Source organism: Theropithecus gelada, chromosome 13, assembly GCF_003255815.1.
Source record: "Theropithecus gelada isolate Dixy chromosome 13, Tgel_1.0, whole genome shotgun sequence".
NCBI lineage: Eukaryota > Metazoa > Chordata > Mammalia > Primates > Cercopithecidae > Theropithecus > Theropithecus gelada.
Genome location: NC_037681.1, coordinates 44290464 through 44308002, shown reverse-complemented (window position 1 = coordinate 44308002; position 17539 = coordinate 44290464). Strand labels below are relative to the sequence as shown.

At 42.6% G+C, this 17539-nt stretch overlaps 1 protein-coding gene across 2 annotated transcripts in view; it reads right to left on the bottom strand.

The window, feature by feature from the left end:
• UBXN2A (UBX domain protein 2A) overlaps positions 1-17539 on the bottom strand; it is a 53317-nt gene that overhangs the window by 9360 nt on the left and 26418 nt on the right. For both annotated transcript variants that reach the window (XM_025354213.1, XM_025354214.1), the window contains exons 3-5: positions 12428-12566; positions 6792-6898; positions 1152-1289 (exon numbers count right to left, since the gene is read on the bottom strand). In XM_025354213.1, the coding sequence (XP_025209998.1) occupies positions 1152-1289; positions 6792-6898; positions 12428-12566 (384 nt within the window). The remainder of the gene's footprint in view (positions 1-1151; positions 1290-6791; positions 6899-12427; positions 12567-17539) is intronic.

Below are 17539 nucleotides of genomic sequence, written 5' to 3'. Positions count from 1 at the left end.
AAAAATCAAAGAGCTCCCATATCTATCTAATCTCTCTGCGTATTCTGTTAGATAGGATGGAAACAGTAAAACTTGAAAATAATTTAAGGCCTTGATACTGACACTGATTTTCATTTTTATTACCTCAAAATTCATACATAGATCATAGAACAAAATGTTGCAGGCAGTGGTAACCATAAAAGAGAACAATAGGCTGGGCGTGGTGGCTCACATCTGTAATCCCAGCACTTTGGGAGGCCGAGGTGGGTGGATCACCTGAGGGTAGGAGTTCAAGACCAGCCTGGCCAACATGGCGAAACCCTGTCTCTACTAAAAATACAAAAATTGGCTGGGCATGGGGGTGTGTGCCTGTAATCCCAGCTACTAGAAGGGCTAAGGCAGAAGGATTGCTTGAACCAGGGAGGCAGAAGTTGCAGTGAGCCACAATCGTGCTGCTACACTCCAGCCTGGGCAACAGAGTGAGACTCTGTCTCAAAAAAAAAAAGAAAAAAAAAAAAAAAGAACAATAATATTCAAAAGCTAGCACATGTACTCTATAGTGGTGAGTGAAAGGGAGAGAAAAGAACTTACCAAGTGAATTCTGTCCATAAAGAGCCAAGCCCTTTTGATTTGAAAAAAACAAAAAAACCTCCAAGATTTTTTAGCGTGGTGCTGGCATTTTTTTTTTTTTTTTTTTGAAATGGAGTTTCACTCTTGTTGCCTAGACTGGAGAGCAATGGCACGATCTCGGCTCACTGCAACCTCTGCCTCCTGGGTTCAAGCGATTCTCCTGCCTCAGCCTCCTGAGGAGCTGGGATTACAGACATGTGCCACCACGCCTGGCTAATTTTTTTGTATTTTTAGTAGAGACAGGGTTTCTCCATGTTTGTCTGGCTGGTCTCGAACTCCTGACCTCAAGTGATCCGCCCACCTTGGCCTCCCAAAGTGCTGAGATTACAGGCATGGGCCATTGCGCCCGGCCAGGCATTGTGAATATACACTTAGGTAACTATGACTTAGGAGTCCTCATAAAAATTAACATTAAAAAAAATCTAATTTCCAATGGGAGAAATGATAAGCTTTATTCATGTGGTCTACATGGGTAAAATAATGATAGACAGAATATTAGTTAAGCCTTGATCTATGGAAAACAAGACAATAGGCATACTTACCTTCCTAGTCTGTGACCCTGTCCTGAAAAGGGCTGGAACACAGGCTTTGTAGACAAACATATTTCATTTTTCTTGTCTTCAACTTTAACGTCTACCTCCTCTTTATCAAAAATTCCCTGTAATTCTGAAGGTAATTCCCTTGGAAAACAAAGAAATAAAATGATAAAGCTCCCTGGGTATTTTATTTCTCTGAAAAACATTCTGTACATACAAAAAATGAATAATACGTAGAAATATACAGAAATAAGATATATAATATTCCCTACAATGAAATAACCAAATATATTCAAAACAATGTAGTTAAATAATATGAACAACACCAAAAACCCACAAGAACAATATAATTTTTAAGACCATAAGCTCATGAATAGCATGAGTTTTAATTATTATTATTTTTTATTGTGAAAACATATATTTTTTAAATTTTCTGTAGAGACAGGATCTTGTCCAGGCTGGTCTTGAACTCCTGGGCTCAAGCGATCTTCCTCCCTCAGCCTCCCAAAGTGCTGGGATTATAGGCGTGAACCACCGCCCCGCAACCACCATGAGTTTTATAGCAGTACCTAGAATAGTACTAAAGTCATGAAATACTTGATGACTATATACTACACCAAGCTTGTCCAACCGGTGGCTTGGGATGGCTTTGAATGTGACCCAACAAAAATTTGTAAACTTTCTTAAAACATTATGAGATTTATGAGATTTTTTTGCAATTTTTTTTTTTTTTTTTTTTTTTTTGAGACGGAGTCTTGCTGTGCTCCCAGGCTGGAGTGCAGTGGCCTGATCTCGGCTCACTGCAAGCTCCGCCTCCCGGGTTCACGCCATTCTCCCGCCTCAGCCTCCCAAGTAGCTGAGACTACAGGCGCCCGCCACCACGCCCGGCTAGTTTTTTGTATTTTTAGTAGAGACGGGGTTTCACCATGTTAGCCAGGATAGTCTCGATCTCCTGACCTCGTGATCCACCCGCCTCGGCCTCCCAAAGTGCTGGGATTACAGGCTTGAGCCACCGCGCCCGGCCTTTTTTGCAATTTTTTTAAGCTTATTGGCTATCGTTAGTATTTGTGTATTTTCGTATTTTATGTGTGCCCCAAGACCATTCTTCTTCTTCCAGTGTAACCCAGGAAGCCAAAAGACTGGACATCGCTGTTAACTAAGCAATTTGAGTTTTTGTTTTTGTTTTTGTTTTTGGTAGGGGTGGGGTGGACAGGGTCTCATTCTGTTGCCCAGGCTGGAGTGCAGAGGTGCAATCATGGCTCATTGCATGACCTCCTGGGCTGAAGCGATCCTCCTGCCTCAGACTTCTGAGTAGTTGGGACTATAGGCCACCATGCCCAGCTAATTTTTGTATTTTTTGTAAAGATGGGGTTTCACCATGTTGTCCAGGCTGGTCCTGAACTCCTAGGCTCAAGTGATCTGCCCACCTCAGCCTCCCAAAGTGTTGGGATTACAGGTGTGAGCCACCACGCCTGGCCAAAGGACAAATTTTAACAAATTCTAATAAAGTAGTTGATTTATTCTGACAGAATAATAATACAAATTCATTTAGTATATATTTATGATTTCTGTACTTTTCTTTTTTCTTTTTCTTTCTTTTTTTTTTTTTGAGATAGGAGCTCACTCTGTTGCCCAGGCTGGAGTCCAGTGGCACCAACATGGGTCACTGTAGCTGCGACCTCTTGGGCTCAAGCGATTGTCCCATCTTAGCTGCCTGAGTAGCCAAGACTACAGGCGTGCGCCACCCAGGTGATTTTTTAGTTTTTTTTTTTGTAGGGAAAGGTTCTCGCTATGTTGCCAGGGCTGGTTTAATTCCTGGGCTCAAATGATCCTCCTGCCTTCGCCTCCCAAAGTGCTGAGATTACAGGCATTAGCCACTGCACCTGGCCTACCTGGCCTGTATTTTTGTGTATATAAGCCATACTTCAATAAGAAAGTTTAAAAAATATTTTAGTGAATAAATACCACTCTATACATACTGTAATTCTATGTAATTGTTTTATTTTTTTCTGTTTGAGTCAAAAGGCACTCAAAGAATGAGATAAAATATTCGCAAATCATATATCTGATAAGGAATTTGTATTCAGAAAAAATGAAGAATTCTTACAACTCAACAAAAAGGCAAATAACCCACCTGAAAATATAAACAGGCTAAGCACAGTGGCTCACGCCTCTAATCCCAGCAATGTGAAAGGCCCAGGCAGGTGGATCACCAGAGGTCAGGAGTTCAAGACCAGCCTGGCCAACATGGTAAAACCCTAGCCGGGTGTGGTGGTACATGCCTGTAATCCCAGCTACTTGGGAGGCTGAGGCAGGAGAATCACTTGAACCTGGGAGGTGGAGGTTGCAGTGAGCCGAGATCATGCCACTGCACTCCAGCCTGGCCGACAGAGTAAGATTCTGTCTCAAAAAAAAAAAAAAAGCAAAAAACTGGACAGAGGATTTGAACAGACATTTCTCCAAAGAAGATGTACAAATGGCCAATAAGCACATGAAAAGACACTCAACATCACTGGTCATTAGAGAAATGTAAATCAAAACCAGAATGACATACCCCTTCACAACCACTAAAATGGCTATAATTTAAAAAAACAGAAGCTAACATGTATTATGATGTGGAAAATTGGAACCCTCATACATGGCTGGTAGGAATGTTAAATGGTACAGCCACTTTGGAATACATTTGGGCAGTTCTTCATAAAGTTAACATAAGAGTTAATAATTCCACTCCTAGATTTATACCTGAGAGAAATGAAACCATATGACCACACAAAAACTTGTATATAAATGTTCATAGTAGCATTATTCATAATAGCCCAAAATGTGAAAATGAGTTGAACAGGCAAATGCATAGAGATGGAAATCCATAGAGATAGACACAAAGTGGATTCATGGTTATGTTAGGGCTGCAGTGAAGGGAAAAATGGAGAGTGACTTCTAGTATATATTTGGCTTTTGGGGGTGATAATGATATTCTGAAATTAGACTGCGCTGATGACTGTAAAACTCTGTAGATGTATTAAAAATACTGAACTATATACTTCAGAGGGATGAATTTTATGGTAGGTTAATTATATCTAAACAAAGCTGGTTTTTTTTTTTTTTTTTAACATAAGTACAAGAAAATAGTCAAAAATATTTTTCATAGTGGCAAAGTTTAAAATACTTGGCTGGGCATGGTGGGTCACGCTGGTAATCCCAGCACTTTGGCAGGTCGAGGCAGGAGGATCGCTTGAGCTCAGGAGTTTGAGACCAGCCTGGGTAACATAGCAAGATTTCATCTCTACTAAAAGTTTTTAAAAAATTAGCTGGGCATGGTGACACACACCTATAGTTCCAGTTATTTGGGAGGCCGAGGTAGGAGGACCACTTGAGATGGGGAGTTTGAAGCTGCAGTGAGCTATGATCATGCCACTGCACTCCAGCCCCAAAAAACATAAAAACAAAAAAATCTATGTTGCCAAGAACATTTTAAGTATATATAAAAATTATGGGGCACTGTTGTGATAAAATAATATTCAGATATATTGAAATATTTGCTGATGATTTTAAAATTGTTTTAAAAATAAATATATATGTAGTATATATATGCATCTATGGACACAAATGATAGAATGAAATTCAACAAAAATGTTAACAATAGTTACTTGTGAGTGGTTAAATTATAAGTGATTTTTAAGTTCTTTTTTTTTGAGACAGAGTCTCGCTCTGTCACCCAGGCTGAAGTGCAGTGGCACCATCTTGGCTCACTGCAACCTCCGCCTCCTGGGTTCAAGCAATTCTCCCTGCCTCAGCCTCTGAAGTAGCTGAGATTACAGGCGCCTGCTACTTTGCCCAGCTAATTTTAGTATATTTTAGTAGAGATGGGGTTTCGCCATGTTGGCGAGGCTGGTCTTGAACTCCTGACCACAGGTGATCCATCCACCTCGGCCTCCCAAAGTGCTGCGATTACAGGCATGAGCCACAACGCCTGGCTGATTTTCGAGTTCTTAATACTTAAAAAAATTTTCTAGACCAAGCATGTATAATACTTAAGATTCATAAATATATAGTAAACATTACAATTTTTTTTTTTTTGAGATGGAGTCTGGTTCTGTTGCCCAGGCCAGGGTGCAGTGGTATGATCTTGGCTCACCACAGCCTCTGCTTCGCGGGTTCAAGCGATTCTCCTGCCTCAGCCTCCCGAGTAGCTGGGACTAAGAGGCATGTGCCACCATGCACGGCTAATTTTTGTATTTTTAGTAGAGATGGGGTTTCACTATGTTGGCCAGGCTGGTCTCGAACTCCTGACCTTGTGATCTACCGGCCTTAGCCTCCCAAAGTGCTGGGATTACAGATGTGAGCCACTGTGTCCGGCAACAATTTTTTTTCTTTTAAAATTTTTATTCATTAATCGGGCAGCCTGCCAAGCCAGAGAAGGGTCAGAGAGAGTTCTACCATGATCATTTTAAAGACTTTAAAGATATTTAAACATAAATATTAAATAATAAAGAAAATGAGGTATTAGAAAATACTTAGTAAATTAGTTTAAGTAAGATTTGGGTTGATCAGAATTCAAGTTCCTAAACTTTCTTCAAAATTATAGTTGTTGGCTGGGCGTGGTGGCTCACGCCTGTAATCTCAGCACTTTGGGAGGCAGAGCAGGCAGATCATCACTTGAGGTAAGGAGTTCGAGACTAGCCTGGCCAACATGGTAAAACCCTGTTCTTTACTAAAAATATAAAAATTAGACGGGCACTGTGGCAGGCACCTGTAATCTCACCTACTCGGGAGGCTGAGGCACGAGAATCACTTGACCCCAGAATGCGGAGGCTGCATTGAGCTGAGATCATGCCACCGTACTCCAGCCTGAGTGAAAGAGCGAGACACCATCTTGAAAAGAAACCTGTAGTTGTGGTTCTCTTAAGAAAATTCATCTTATAAAAATGTGAATGTACAAAAGAAAAAGTGTATCTGTGAATGTGTAGGGGGTGTGTGAACATTAACATAGATTCTTTCACCAAAAAAAAAAAAAAAAAGCCTAAAGTATCTTCCTATTACAAAGATTACTTACCCCACCTTGTTTTTGTTTTGTTTTGTTTTTGAGATGGAGTTTTGCTCTTGTTGCCCAGGCTAGAGTGCAATGGTGCAATCTTGGCTCACTGCAACCTCCGCCTCTTGGATTTCAGCCATCCTCCTGCCTCAGCCTCCCGAGTAGCTGGGATTACAGGCATGTGCCACCACACTTGGCTAATTTTGTATTTTTAGTAGAGATGGGGTTTCTCCATGTTGGTCAGGCTGGTCTGGAACTCCCAACCTCAGGTGATCTGCCCGCCTCGGCCTCCCAAAGTGCTGGGATCACAGGCACGAGCCACCATGCCCGCTGCCCCCCATCCCCCGCCTTTTTTTTTTTGGAGACAGGGCCTCGTGCTGTTGCCCAGGCTGGAGTGCAGGATGCAAGTATGTCTCACTGTAGCCTCAATCTTCCACGTGCAAGCAATCCTGAGTAGCTGGGCTGGCTGGGTAATGTTTTTTTTAAGTAGAGATAAGGTCTGGCTATGTTACTACCCAGGCTGGCCTTGAACTCCTGAGCTCAAGCAATCCTCTCGCCATAGCCTGCCAAAGTTTTGGGATTACAGGCTTGAGCCACCACACCTGGCTACTCACCCTTTTTTGATGGAGTTCAAAAACTGCTGACTGGCACCATCGGAATAACTTCTGAAATCATCGTTGACGGTGAATCCGTTTTTCCATAATTTTATATTTACATCTACCTGCAAAACAGTAGGAAACAAAATGCATCATGTTAATAAAATGTAGTAGGATTGAATGTTCTTTGAAAATTTCTTCTATCACTATTCAAGCTGGGTAGGGTGGTTCACTCCTGTAATCCCAGCACTTCGGGAGGCCAAGGCACGACTGCTTGAGCCTAGGAGTTGGACACCAGCCCTGGCAACATAGCAAGACCCAGTTTCTACAAAAAATTAAAATCATTGATATGGTTTGGCTGTGTCCCCACCAAAATCTCAAGTTGAATTGTATCTCCCAGAATTCCCATGTGTTGTGGGAGGGACCAAGGGGGAGATAATTAAATCATGGGGGCCCATCTTTCTCATGCAATTCTTGTGATAGTGAGTAAGTCTCACAAGATCTGGAGGGTTTATCAGGAGTTTCCACTTTTGCTTCTTGCTCATTTTCTGCTGCTGGTGCCATGATCATGAGACCTCCCCAGCCATGTGGAACTGTAAGTCAAATTAAACTTCCTTTCTTCCCAGTCTCGGGTATGTCTTTATCAGCAGCGTAAAAATGGACTAATACAACTGGCTTCATAAACATTAAAATATAAGGAGGAGGTGATGTTGGGCGAGGCATAGAATTGAGTAATCAGGAGAGAGGAGAATACTCAGGATTATAGATTCCAGAGCAAGAGCAGTAGAGTTCCCCAGTGGACAACCAGTCCACTGAAGGAGGGTTTCACCACAGTCTTCTCTTAGAAAAATTTTAACTTGTGGGCCAGGCATGGTGGCTTTCACTTATGCTGTACAGTTGTATGGTATTTACACTTTTACAGATACAAATAACAATTGATTTAATCCCCAATTGTAACATAACTATGTTAGAAGAATGGGAAGAGGTGATTTGGGGAGAGGGGGAAGGTAGAAAAAGAGTTAAATCCTTATTATCTATAATACAAAGTGAATACATAATTCAAAAATCTGAAAAATCAAGAACTATCACTATTAGCATATTATCAGAAACAGAAAGCTCGTGTCAGTAGAAATACCTAAGAGTTATAACTTGTTGCCTCTGGAAAGTAGATGTGGCCGGATGCAGTGGCTCATGCCTGTAATCCTAGCACTTTGGGAGGCCAAGGCAGGCAGATCACCTGAGGTCAGGAGTTCAAGACCAGCCTGACCAACATGGAGAAACTCCGTCTCTACTAAAAATACAAATTAGCCAGGCGTGGTGGTGCATGCCTGTAATCCCAGGCTGAGGTAGGAGAATCGCTTGAACCCGGGAGGCGGAAGCTGCGGTGAGACAAGATCGCACCATTGCACTCCAGTCTGGGCAACAGGAGTGAAATGCCAACTTAAAAAAGAAAAAAGAAAGTAGATGCTAGGGCCAAGGAGTAACAAGCCTGCTACTTTTCAACATAAGCCTTTTACAACTAATAGATTAAGTTTTAATTTGAAAACCAAATCAGAGTGAAGGGATTTTTCATAAATACTTTTTTAAATGTCTCAAGTCAAAAAATCAGCTGGGGTCTCGTAATTGGTACCGTTCGCAGTCTGCTTTGACATGTTATTTTGATTTAAATTTTTTTTTTCTTTTTCTTTTTTTTTTTTTTTGAGACGGAGTCTCGCTCTGTCCCCCAGGCTGGAGTGCAGTGGCCAGATCTCAGCTCACTGCAAGCTCCGCCTCCCAGGTTTACGCCATTCTCCTGCCTCAGCCTCTCGAGTAGCTGGGACTACAGGCACCCGCCACTTCGACCGGCTAGTTTTTTGTATTTTTTAGTAGAGACGGGGTTTCACCGGGTTAGGCAGGATGGTTTCGATCTCTTGACCAAAGTGCTAGGATTACAGGCTTGAGCCACCGTGCCCGGCTGAAATGTTTTTTTAAAAAACCAAACCTCTTACAGTTATGCAGTTAGAAAAAGAAGTATTTTAATAGCCTTCCCAGGATATTCTTTGACACTTCATCAAAATTTAATAAGTAGTAGTAGTATCTCAAAAGTTAGTTGAGAATCTGAATGTGGAATCTGAAACTTACCAACCATCTTTTCATATACTTGTTACATTAAAATCTTTTAGTATATGTGATTCTTTGGCTCTTTTACTCATGCATCACTTTATAACATCATATATTGGTCATTTGGAAAATACTGGTTTTCTGAATTATGCAGATCTTCCAACTGCTGACACATTTAATTATATAATAAAATTTATATTTATCAAAATGACACTAATCTCACTAGGAAATTCCTTAAGTTTTGAGAAACTGTCAAGGTATGGTGGCTTTTTCTTTTCTTTTTTTTTTTTTGAGACAGTCTTGCTGTGTTACCCAGGCTAGAGAGCAGTGACACGATTTTGGTTCACTGCAACCTCTGCCTCCCAGGTTCAAGTGATTCTCATGCCTTAACCTCCTGAGTAGCTGAGATTACAGGTGTGCATCACCAAGCCCAGCTAATTTTTTGTATTTTTTAGTAGAGAAAGAGTTTCGCCATGTTAGCCAGGCTAGTCTTGAACTCCTGGCCTCAAGTGATTCACCCACCTTGGCCTCCCAAAGTGGTGGGATTACAGGCGTGAGCCACCAAGCACAGCCTATAGTGGCAATTTTCTAAAAGTGTTATTTTCACTTAAAAAGTTGGTTAAGGCCAGGCGCGGTGGCTCATGCCTGTAATCACAGCACTTTGGGAGGCCGAGGAGGGCAGATCACAAGGTCAAGAGATCGAGACTATCCTGGCTAACACGGTGAAACCCTGTCTCTACTAAAAATACAAAAAAATTAACCAGGTGTGGTGGCGGGCGCCTGTAGTCCCAGCTACTGGGGAGGCTGAGGCAGGAGAATGGTGTGAACCCGGGAGGCGAAGCTTGCAGTTAGCCGAGATCATGCCACTGCACTCCAGCCTGGGCGACAGAGCGCGACTCCGTCTCAAAAAAAAAAAAGTTGGTTAAAGAAAAATTTATCATTTTCAACATCTACTATAAGTTGTTTTCCTTGAAGTGTCAGGCTCACTTCATTCATTATTAGAAACTATCTACCAGGCAGGGCTGGGCGCGGTGGCTCATGCCTGTAATCCCAGTACTTTGGGAGGCTGAGGCGGGTGGATCACAAGGTCAGGAATTCGAGACCAGCCTGTCCAACATGGTGAAACCCCATCTCTACTAAAATGTAAAAATTAGCTAGGCATGGTAGTGCATGCCTGTAATCCCAGCTACTGGGGAGGCTGAAGCAGGAGAATGGCTTGAACCCAGGAGATGGAGGTTGCAGTGAGCCGATTGTGCCACTGCACTCCATCCTGGGTGACAGAGCAAGACTCTGTCTCAAAAAATAAAAAAATTTAAAAAATAAAAATAAAAAAAAAGCCAGGCGCGGTGGCTCACACCTGTAATCCCAGCACTCTGGGAGGCCAAGGCAGGTGGATCGCAAGGTCAGGAGAGCAAGACCATCCTGGCTAACACTGTGAAACCCTGTCTCTACTAAAAATACAAAAAATTAGCCAGGCGTGGTGGCGGGCGCCCATAGTCCCAGCTACTTGGGAGGCTGAGGCAGGAGAATGGCGTGAACCTGGAAGGCGGAGCTTGCAGTGTGCCGAGATCGCACCACTGCACTCCAGCTTGGGTGACAGAGCAACACTCTGTCTCAAAAAAAAAAAAAAAATCTGCTAGGCCAGGTGTGGTGGCTTACGCCTGTAATCCCAGAACTTTGGGAAGTCAAGGCGGGCAGATCACAAGGTCAGGAGTTCGAGACCAACCTTACCAACATGGTGAAACCCCATCTCTACTAAAAACACAAATCATTAGCCAGGCATGGTGGTGCGTGCCTATAATCCCAGCTACTAGGGAGGCTGAGGCAGAAGAATTGCTTGAACCTGGGAGGTGGAGGTTGCAATGAGCCGAGATCTTGCTATTGCACTCCAGCCTGGGTGACAGAGCAAGTTGGAATATCCATAGTCTGTATGTAAACCATTCTTTCTTGCAGAAACAATATGCCATGAAAAAGCAGACAGTTTGTTGATCTCAAATAACTGCACCTTTCCTTGAGACACTTCTGTGTATTATAGAAATACTTTATGTATACTTTGCATTTTGTCACACAGAATATTAAGATGTATATTCAAGGTTTGAGATACATAATTAATTAATTAAATTATTTATTTATTTTGAGACCAAGTCTAGCTCTGTCGCCCAGGCTGGAGTGCAGTGGTGCAATCTCGGCTCACTGCAACCTCCACCTCCCAGGTTCACGCAATTCTTCTGCCTCAGCCTCCTGAGTAGCTGGGCCTATAGGCATGCGCCACCATGCCCGGCTAATTTTTGTACTTTTAGTAGAGACAGGGTTTCATCATGTTGATTAGGCTGATTTTGAACTCCTGACCTCATGATCTGCCCGTCTCAGCCTTCCAAAGTGCTGGGATTACAGGCATGAGCCACCACGCCTGGCCGAGATACAAAATTTATAAATTCTACTGCTTCATCAAGGACATTCTTAATTAAAATTAGTTTTTTTTCCCCCCTTGGAAGTATATGCAAAGAATAAAGTACAGGTTGAATATCCCTTATCTGAAATGCTTGGGACCAGAAGGGTTTTGAATTTCAGATTCTGAAATATTTGCTGGTTGAGCTTTCCAAATTCAAAACTCAAAATCTGAAATGCCCCCAATGAGCATCTCCTTTAAGGATCATGTCAGTACTAAAAAAATTTTGGATTTTGAAGCATTTTGGATTTTTGGATTCGGTGGGTTTGGGATGTTAACCTGTAACTGCCAGCAGTTTGTTGCCACTGCCTTGATTCCTGCTAAGGTGTTGTAGTTTTACCCACCACAACTTTTGCAATATCAGTGCAAAATGAACAGTTAGTTTTTTACCTTACCCTACCCTTACCTTACCAGTCAGGGTCTCACTCTGTCACCCAGGCTGGAGTACAGTGGTACGGTCATGGCTCACTGCAGCCTCAAACTCCTGAGCTCAAGCAATCCTCCCAACTCAGTCTCACAAGAATCTGGGACTACAGGCACATGCCACCATGCCCAGTTAATTTTTTTATTCTTTTGTAGAGATAGGTCTTGCTTTATTGCCCAGACTGGTTTTTAACTCCTAGGCTCAAGTGATCCTTCTGCCTCAGCCTCCTAAAGTGCTGGGATTATAGGTGTCCCTAGCTTGTGAACATAGTGGAAAAGGGAAATAATATCTATTATGAAAACAGTTTTGGCCTCATACCTATAATCCCAGCACTTTGGGAAACCGAGGCAGGAGAACTACTTGAGCCCAGGAATTTGAGACCAGCCTGGGCAACAAAGCAAGACCCAATCTCTACAAAAGAACAAAACAATTAGCTGGGCATGGTGGTGTGTGCCTGAGCTCCAGGCTACCCAGGAAAGCCGAGGCAGGAGGACTGCTTGAACCCAGGAGCTCGAGGCTGCCGTGGGCCAAGATCGGATCGAGCCACTGCACTCCAGTCTTGGTGACAGAGAAAGACCTTGTCTCAAACAAACAAAACAATTTTGACCTTAGGGACCCTCTAACAGATCCATATATTGAGAAACACTGGAAGAAAAAGAAAAGTAATAGACATTTATTTACCTGTTTCTTCTGTTCAGTGGGAGACACGCATTTGGAACCAACCTTCTGAGCTTCCTCAAAAAGGCTATCAACAAAATATTCACAATTTGATTGTTGATTATTACTAAGAGGTTGATTATCAGATCCTGTTTCACAAACCCTAAATAAGATAAAGAAAAACAGGCACTATTAACTATTAGGTCTCTAAAAATTTACTTATTTTGTTCTAGTTAAGGATATTGAACTTAGATGCTATGTGCATGTCTGTAGTTCAGGCCCTCTTCTAAGTTAATATAATCTTGGGGAAGTCATTAACCTCTTTTTAGTTCAGAGCAGGGTTTTCTCAACTTCAGCTCTATTAACATTTAGAAATGAATAAGGCTTTGCTGTATGAGGTGTCCTGTGCCTTGGAGATTGGGATCCCCAATCCCTAGGCCCATGGCCTGTCAGGAACCAGGTCGTACAGCAGGTGGTGAGTGACAGGCGAGCAAGGAAAGCTTCATCTGTATTTACTGTCACTCCCATCGCTCACATTACCACCTGAGCTCTGCCTCCTGTCAGATCAGTGGTGGCATTAGATTCCCATAGGAGCATGAACCTGTGAACTGAGCATCCAAGGGATCTAGGCTGCATGCTCCTTATGAGACTCTAATGCCTCATGATCTGTCGCTGTTTTCCATCGCCCCCAAATGGGACCATCTAGTTGCAGGAAAACAAGCTTAGGGCTCCCACTAATTCTACATTATGGTGAGCTGTATAATTATTTCATTATACATTACAATGTAATAATAATAGAAATAAAGTGCAAATAAATGTAATGTGCTTGAATCATTCCAAAATCATCTCCTCTTCTCCCTCCACAGGTCGGTGGAAAAACTGTCTTCCACAAAACCAGTCACTGGTGCCAAAAAAGTTGGGGATCACTATTGCAGATGTTTAACAGTATCCTTGGCCTTTACCCATGAGATACAACAAGTAGGATCCTCATCCCTGGCCCATCCCCAATCCCCAGTGTTGCAACAACCAAAAACATCTCTTCACATTGCCAAATGTGTCTAGGTGCAAAATCTCTCCAGGTTAAAAACCACTGGTCTGGAGTAAAAAATGTGTGGTGTTTTCTTTGTTTTTAAAGGTTTTTTTGAGACAAGGTCCCTCTCTGTCGCGCAGGCTGGAGTGTAGTGGCGCGATTTCAGCTCACTACAGTCGCAACCTCCAGGGCTCAACCAGTCTTCCCACTTCAGACCCCCAAGTAGCTGGGACTACAGGCTTGCACCACCATGTCCAGCTAATTTTTTGTAGAGATGGGATTTCACCATGTTGCCCAGGCTGCTCTCAAACTCCTGGGCTTCAGTGATATGCCTGTCTTGGCCACCCAAAGTACTGGGATTACAGGTGTGAGCCATTGCTCCTGGCCAAAATGTGTTATTTTTAAAGGGTTCAAAATGGCTTTAAAAGGGATTACTATGCATTTTTTGGTAACAGAAAACACTCTTGAACTAAAGGGGATCAGCAACAATTGCATTTTTGCTCCTTTGCACACTTCAGAATGTTTCCCACTGAAGACTTTATTTATAGTGATTTATTTGTTTATTTTTGAGACAGAGTCTCATTCTGTCACCCAGGATGGAGTGCATGATTACAGCTCACTGCTGCCTCAACCTCCTGGGCTCAAGTGATTCTTCCCCAAGTAGCTGGTTCTATAGGCGCACATTGCCACAGCTGGCTGAGTTTTAAGAATGTTTTGGAGAGGCCGGGCACAGTGGCTCCTGCCTGTAATCCCAGCACTTTGGGAGGCTGAGGCGGGTGGATCACAGGGTCAAGAGATCGAGACCATCCTGGACAACGTGATGAAACCCCATCTCTACTAAAAATACAAAAATTAGCTAGGCGTGGTGGCGCATACCTGTAGTCCCAGCTACTCAGGAGGCTGAGGCAGAAGAATCGCTTGAATCTGGGAGGCAGAGGCTGCAGTGAGCCGAGATCATGCCACGGCACTCCAGCCTGGTGACAGAGTGAGACTCCGTCTCAAAACAAAAAAAAAAAAAAAAAAAAAAAAGAAACATTATCTAAGATTCTGTTTGCTAGAAAAGATGGTTTCTGGTTGTTCTCTTTTGAAATCACACAGGAAATTTTATAAAAGTACAGAAATATGATTTCTCAAATTCTATAAATAATAACAATCATACTTCTATACCTCTTATACTGTGCCAGGAAATATAAGTTAGAAACTGTTAACTTACCACCATACTACTCTGTCTCCCAAGTCTGTGATCCTAACCATGACATCTTATAAAGAACTATTCTAAGTACCTTACGTGTGCCAACTCATTCAAATCCTCACAATGACCCTAAAAGGTAGGTATTATTTTTATCCCCATTTAATAGATGAAGAAAAAGCTTAAGTAATTTGCCAGAGACCACAAAGCTATTAGGAGGCAGTGCTAGGAACTGAACTCAAGCTACCAGTGCCTCTGCTCTTAATCACTATGCTAGACTGTCATGGAAAACAGCCATCACTGAGCCTTGGCGTGGTGGTGCACATCTGTAGTCACTTGAGGAGCATCACTTGAGGCCGGGAGTTTGAGGCTGTAGTGTGTTCTGACTGAGCCCACTAGAATGCAGTGACTAACCACTGCATTTTAGCCTAGGCAACATAGTGAGACCTTGTCTCTTAAAAAAAAAAAAAAGGCCATCACTATATTGTTACTAAAATGCTGATACTCAGGGCAGTGCTTTAACTTAGGTATACATTTTTTTCCTTCCCTAGGTAGTCCTCTTGTATATACTCTTAAAACACTCCACATTATCACAAAGTATTATGCCTTTTCCAAAGCAATGACATGATACCTCTTACACAGAAATAGTTACACCCTAAGATGGTTTCTTATAACACTAGTGATTTTCCCCTCCCTTTAATCAGCATAGTCACATAGCAGTATAGCACACTGTCTAAAAGTCTGGGCATTGCTGTTTGTATTTAAGTGCCTTCATTTAGTCACACTGACAATGGGTAAGAAACTTAACTTCTATGTGATTTGCTTTGCTTGCCAAATACAGATACCACCACTTATTTCACATGGTTGTTGTGAAGATTAAATGAAAACATATATAAAAGCCTTTACATGGTATATAGTAAGTACCAGTATACACACTGGCACACAGTACACTCTCAAATATTAGTAATATCATTATAACCATTTTATGTTTTCTGGTATTTAACTGTTTCTTCTGTTCAGATGGTAGTTGGTGCTCCATCAGTAATTACTAAATACAAAGCCAATAAAGCTGAGCATCCAGAGTAGCTGAAATTTTATTCCTTCATGTTATTTATTTAATGTGTAAATTCTATTAAACTTCATCATGTGAATTCAAATTACTCAAATATTTATTGAGTATCTACTACATGCTAGGTGACAGGGATATATGAAGATGAGTAAGAAACAGTCTATGTTTATAAGAGGTTCAGAGTACAGTAGAGTGGAGTGGAGTGGAAATGTATAGTAAGAGTAGAGTAGAGTGGAGATGTATAGTAGGAAATAGTTATAATAGAAAATACAGCCAGGCACAATGGCTCATGCCTGTAATCCCAGCATTTTGGGAGGTCAAAGTGGGAGAATTGCTTGAGCCCAGGAATTGGAGACCAGCCTGGGCAACATGGCAAAACCCCATCTCTATAAAAAAAGAAAATAATTAGCTGGGCATGGTGGTGCAGCCTGTAGCCCCAGCGACTTGGGAGGCTGAGCCCAGGAGGCCAAGGTTGCAGTGAACTGAGATCATGTCAATGTACTCCAGGCCTGGGCAACAGAGTAAGACCCTGTCTCTAAAGAAAAACAAAAACATAAAAAAAAAAAAAAAAAAGAGAAAGAGAGAGAAAATAACTGGTAGGCCGGGTGCGGTGGCTCATGCCTGTAATCCCAGCACTTTGGGAGGCCAATGTGGGCGGATCATGAGGTCAAGAGATCAAGACCATCTGGCCAACATGGTGAAACTCTATCTCTACTAAAAATACAAAAATTAGCCGGGCATGGTGGCAGGCGCCTGTAGTCCCAGCTGCTTGGGAGGCTGAGGCAGGAGAAATGCTTGAACCTGGGAGGCAGAGGTTGTAGTGAGCCAAGATCACGCCACTGCACTCCAGCCTGACAACAGAGCGAGAGTCCGTCTTCAAAAAAAAAAGAAAGAAAATAACTACAACAAGAGATACAAAATACAGTTCAGAAAACTGGGGCGGCCGGGCGTGGTGGCTCAAGCCTGTAATCCCAGCACTTTGGGAGGCCGAGGCGGGTGGATCACGAGGTCAGGAGATCGAGACTATCCTGGCTAACACGGTGAAACCCCATCTCTACTAAAAATACAAAAAACTAGCCGGGCGTGGTGGCGGGCACCTGTAGTCTCAGCTACTTGGGAGGCTGAGGCGGGAGAATGGCGTGAACCCGGGAGGCGGAGCTTGCAGTGAGCCGAGATCACGCCACTGCACTCCAGCCTGGGAGCACAGTGAGACTCCGTCTCAAAAAAAAAAAAAAAAAAAAAAAGAAAACTGGGGCACTCTGGCTCCATTGAACAGGTGGTAATGGGTTTGTTTCACTTTTGAGTGTATACGCACAGGAAGAAAGAGTAGCAAAGGCATTAAGAACTGCTTTATGCCCCTAAAATTGATAACTTAGATGAACCAATTTTTTATAAGGCACACTCTATCAAAACACACACAAGAAGGAATAGATAATATGAACAGGCTTATGGATACTAATGGAATTAAATCAATAATATGTAACCTTCCAAAACAGAAGCACTGGGCCTGGATGATGTCACTGAAGTATTCTACCAAAAATTTAAGAAAGAAATAATACCAATTCTCTATAACCTCTTCCAGAAAATAGAAGCAGAGGGAACTTTTTTTTTTTTTTTTTGAGACAGAGTCTCACTCTGTCGCCCAGGCTGGAGTGCAGTGGCGGGATCTCAGCTCACTGCAAGCTCCGCCTCCCGGGTTTACGCCATTCTCCTGCCTCAGCCTCCCGAGTAGCTGGGACTACAGGCGCCCGCCACCTCGCCCGGCTAGTGTTTTTTTATTTTTTAGTAGAGGCCGGGCGCGGTGGCTCAAGCCTGTAATCCCAGCACTTTGGGAGGCCGAGGCGGGCG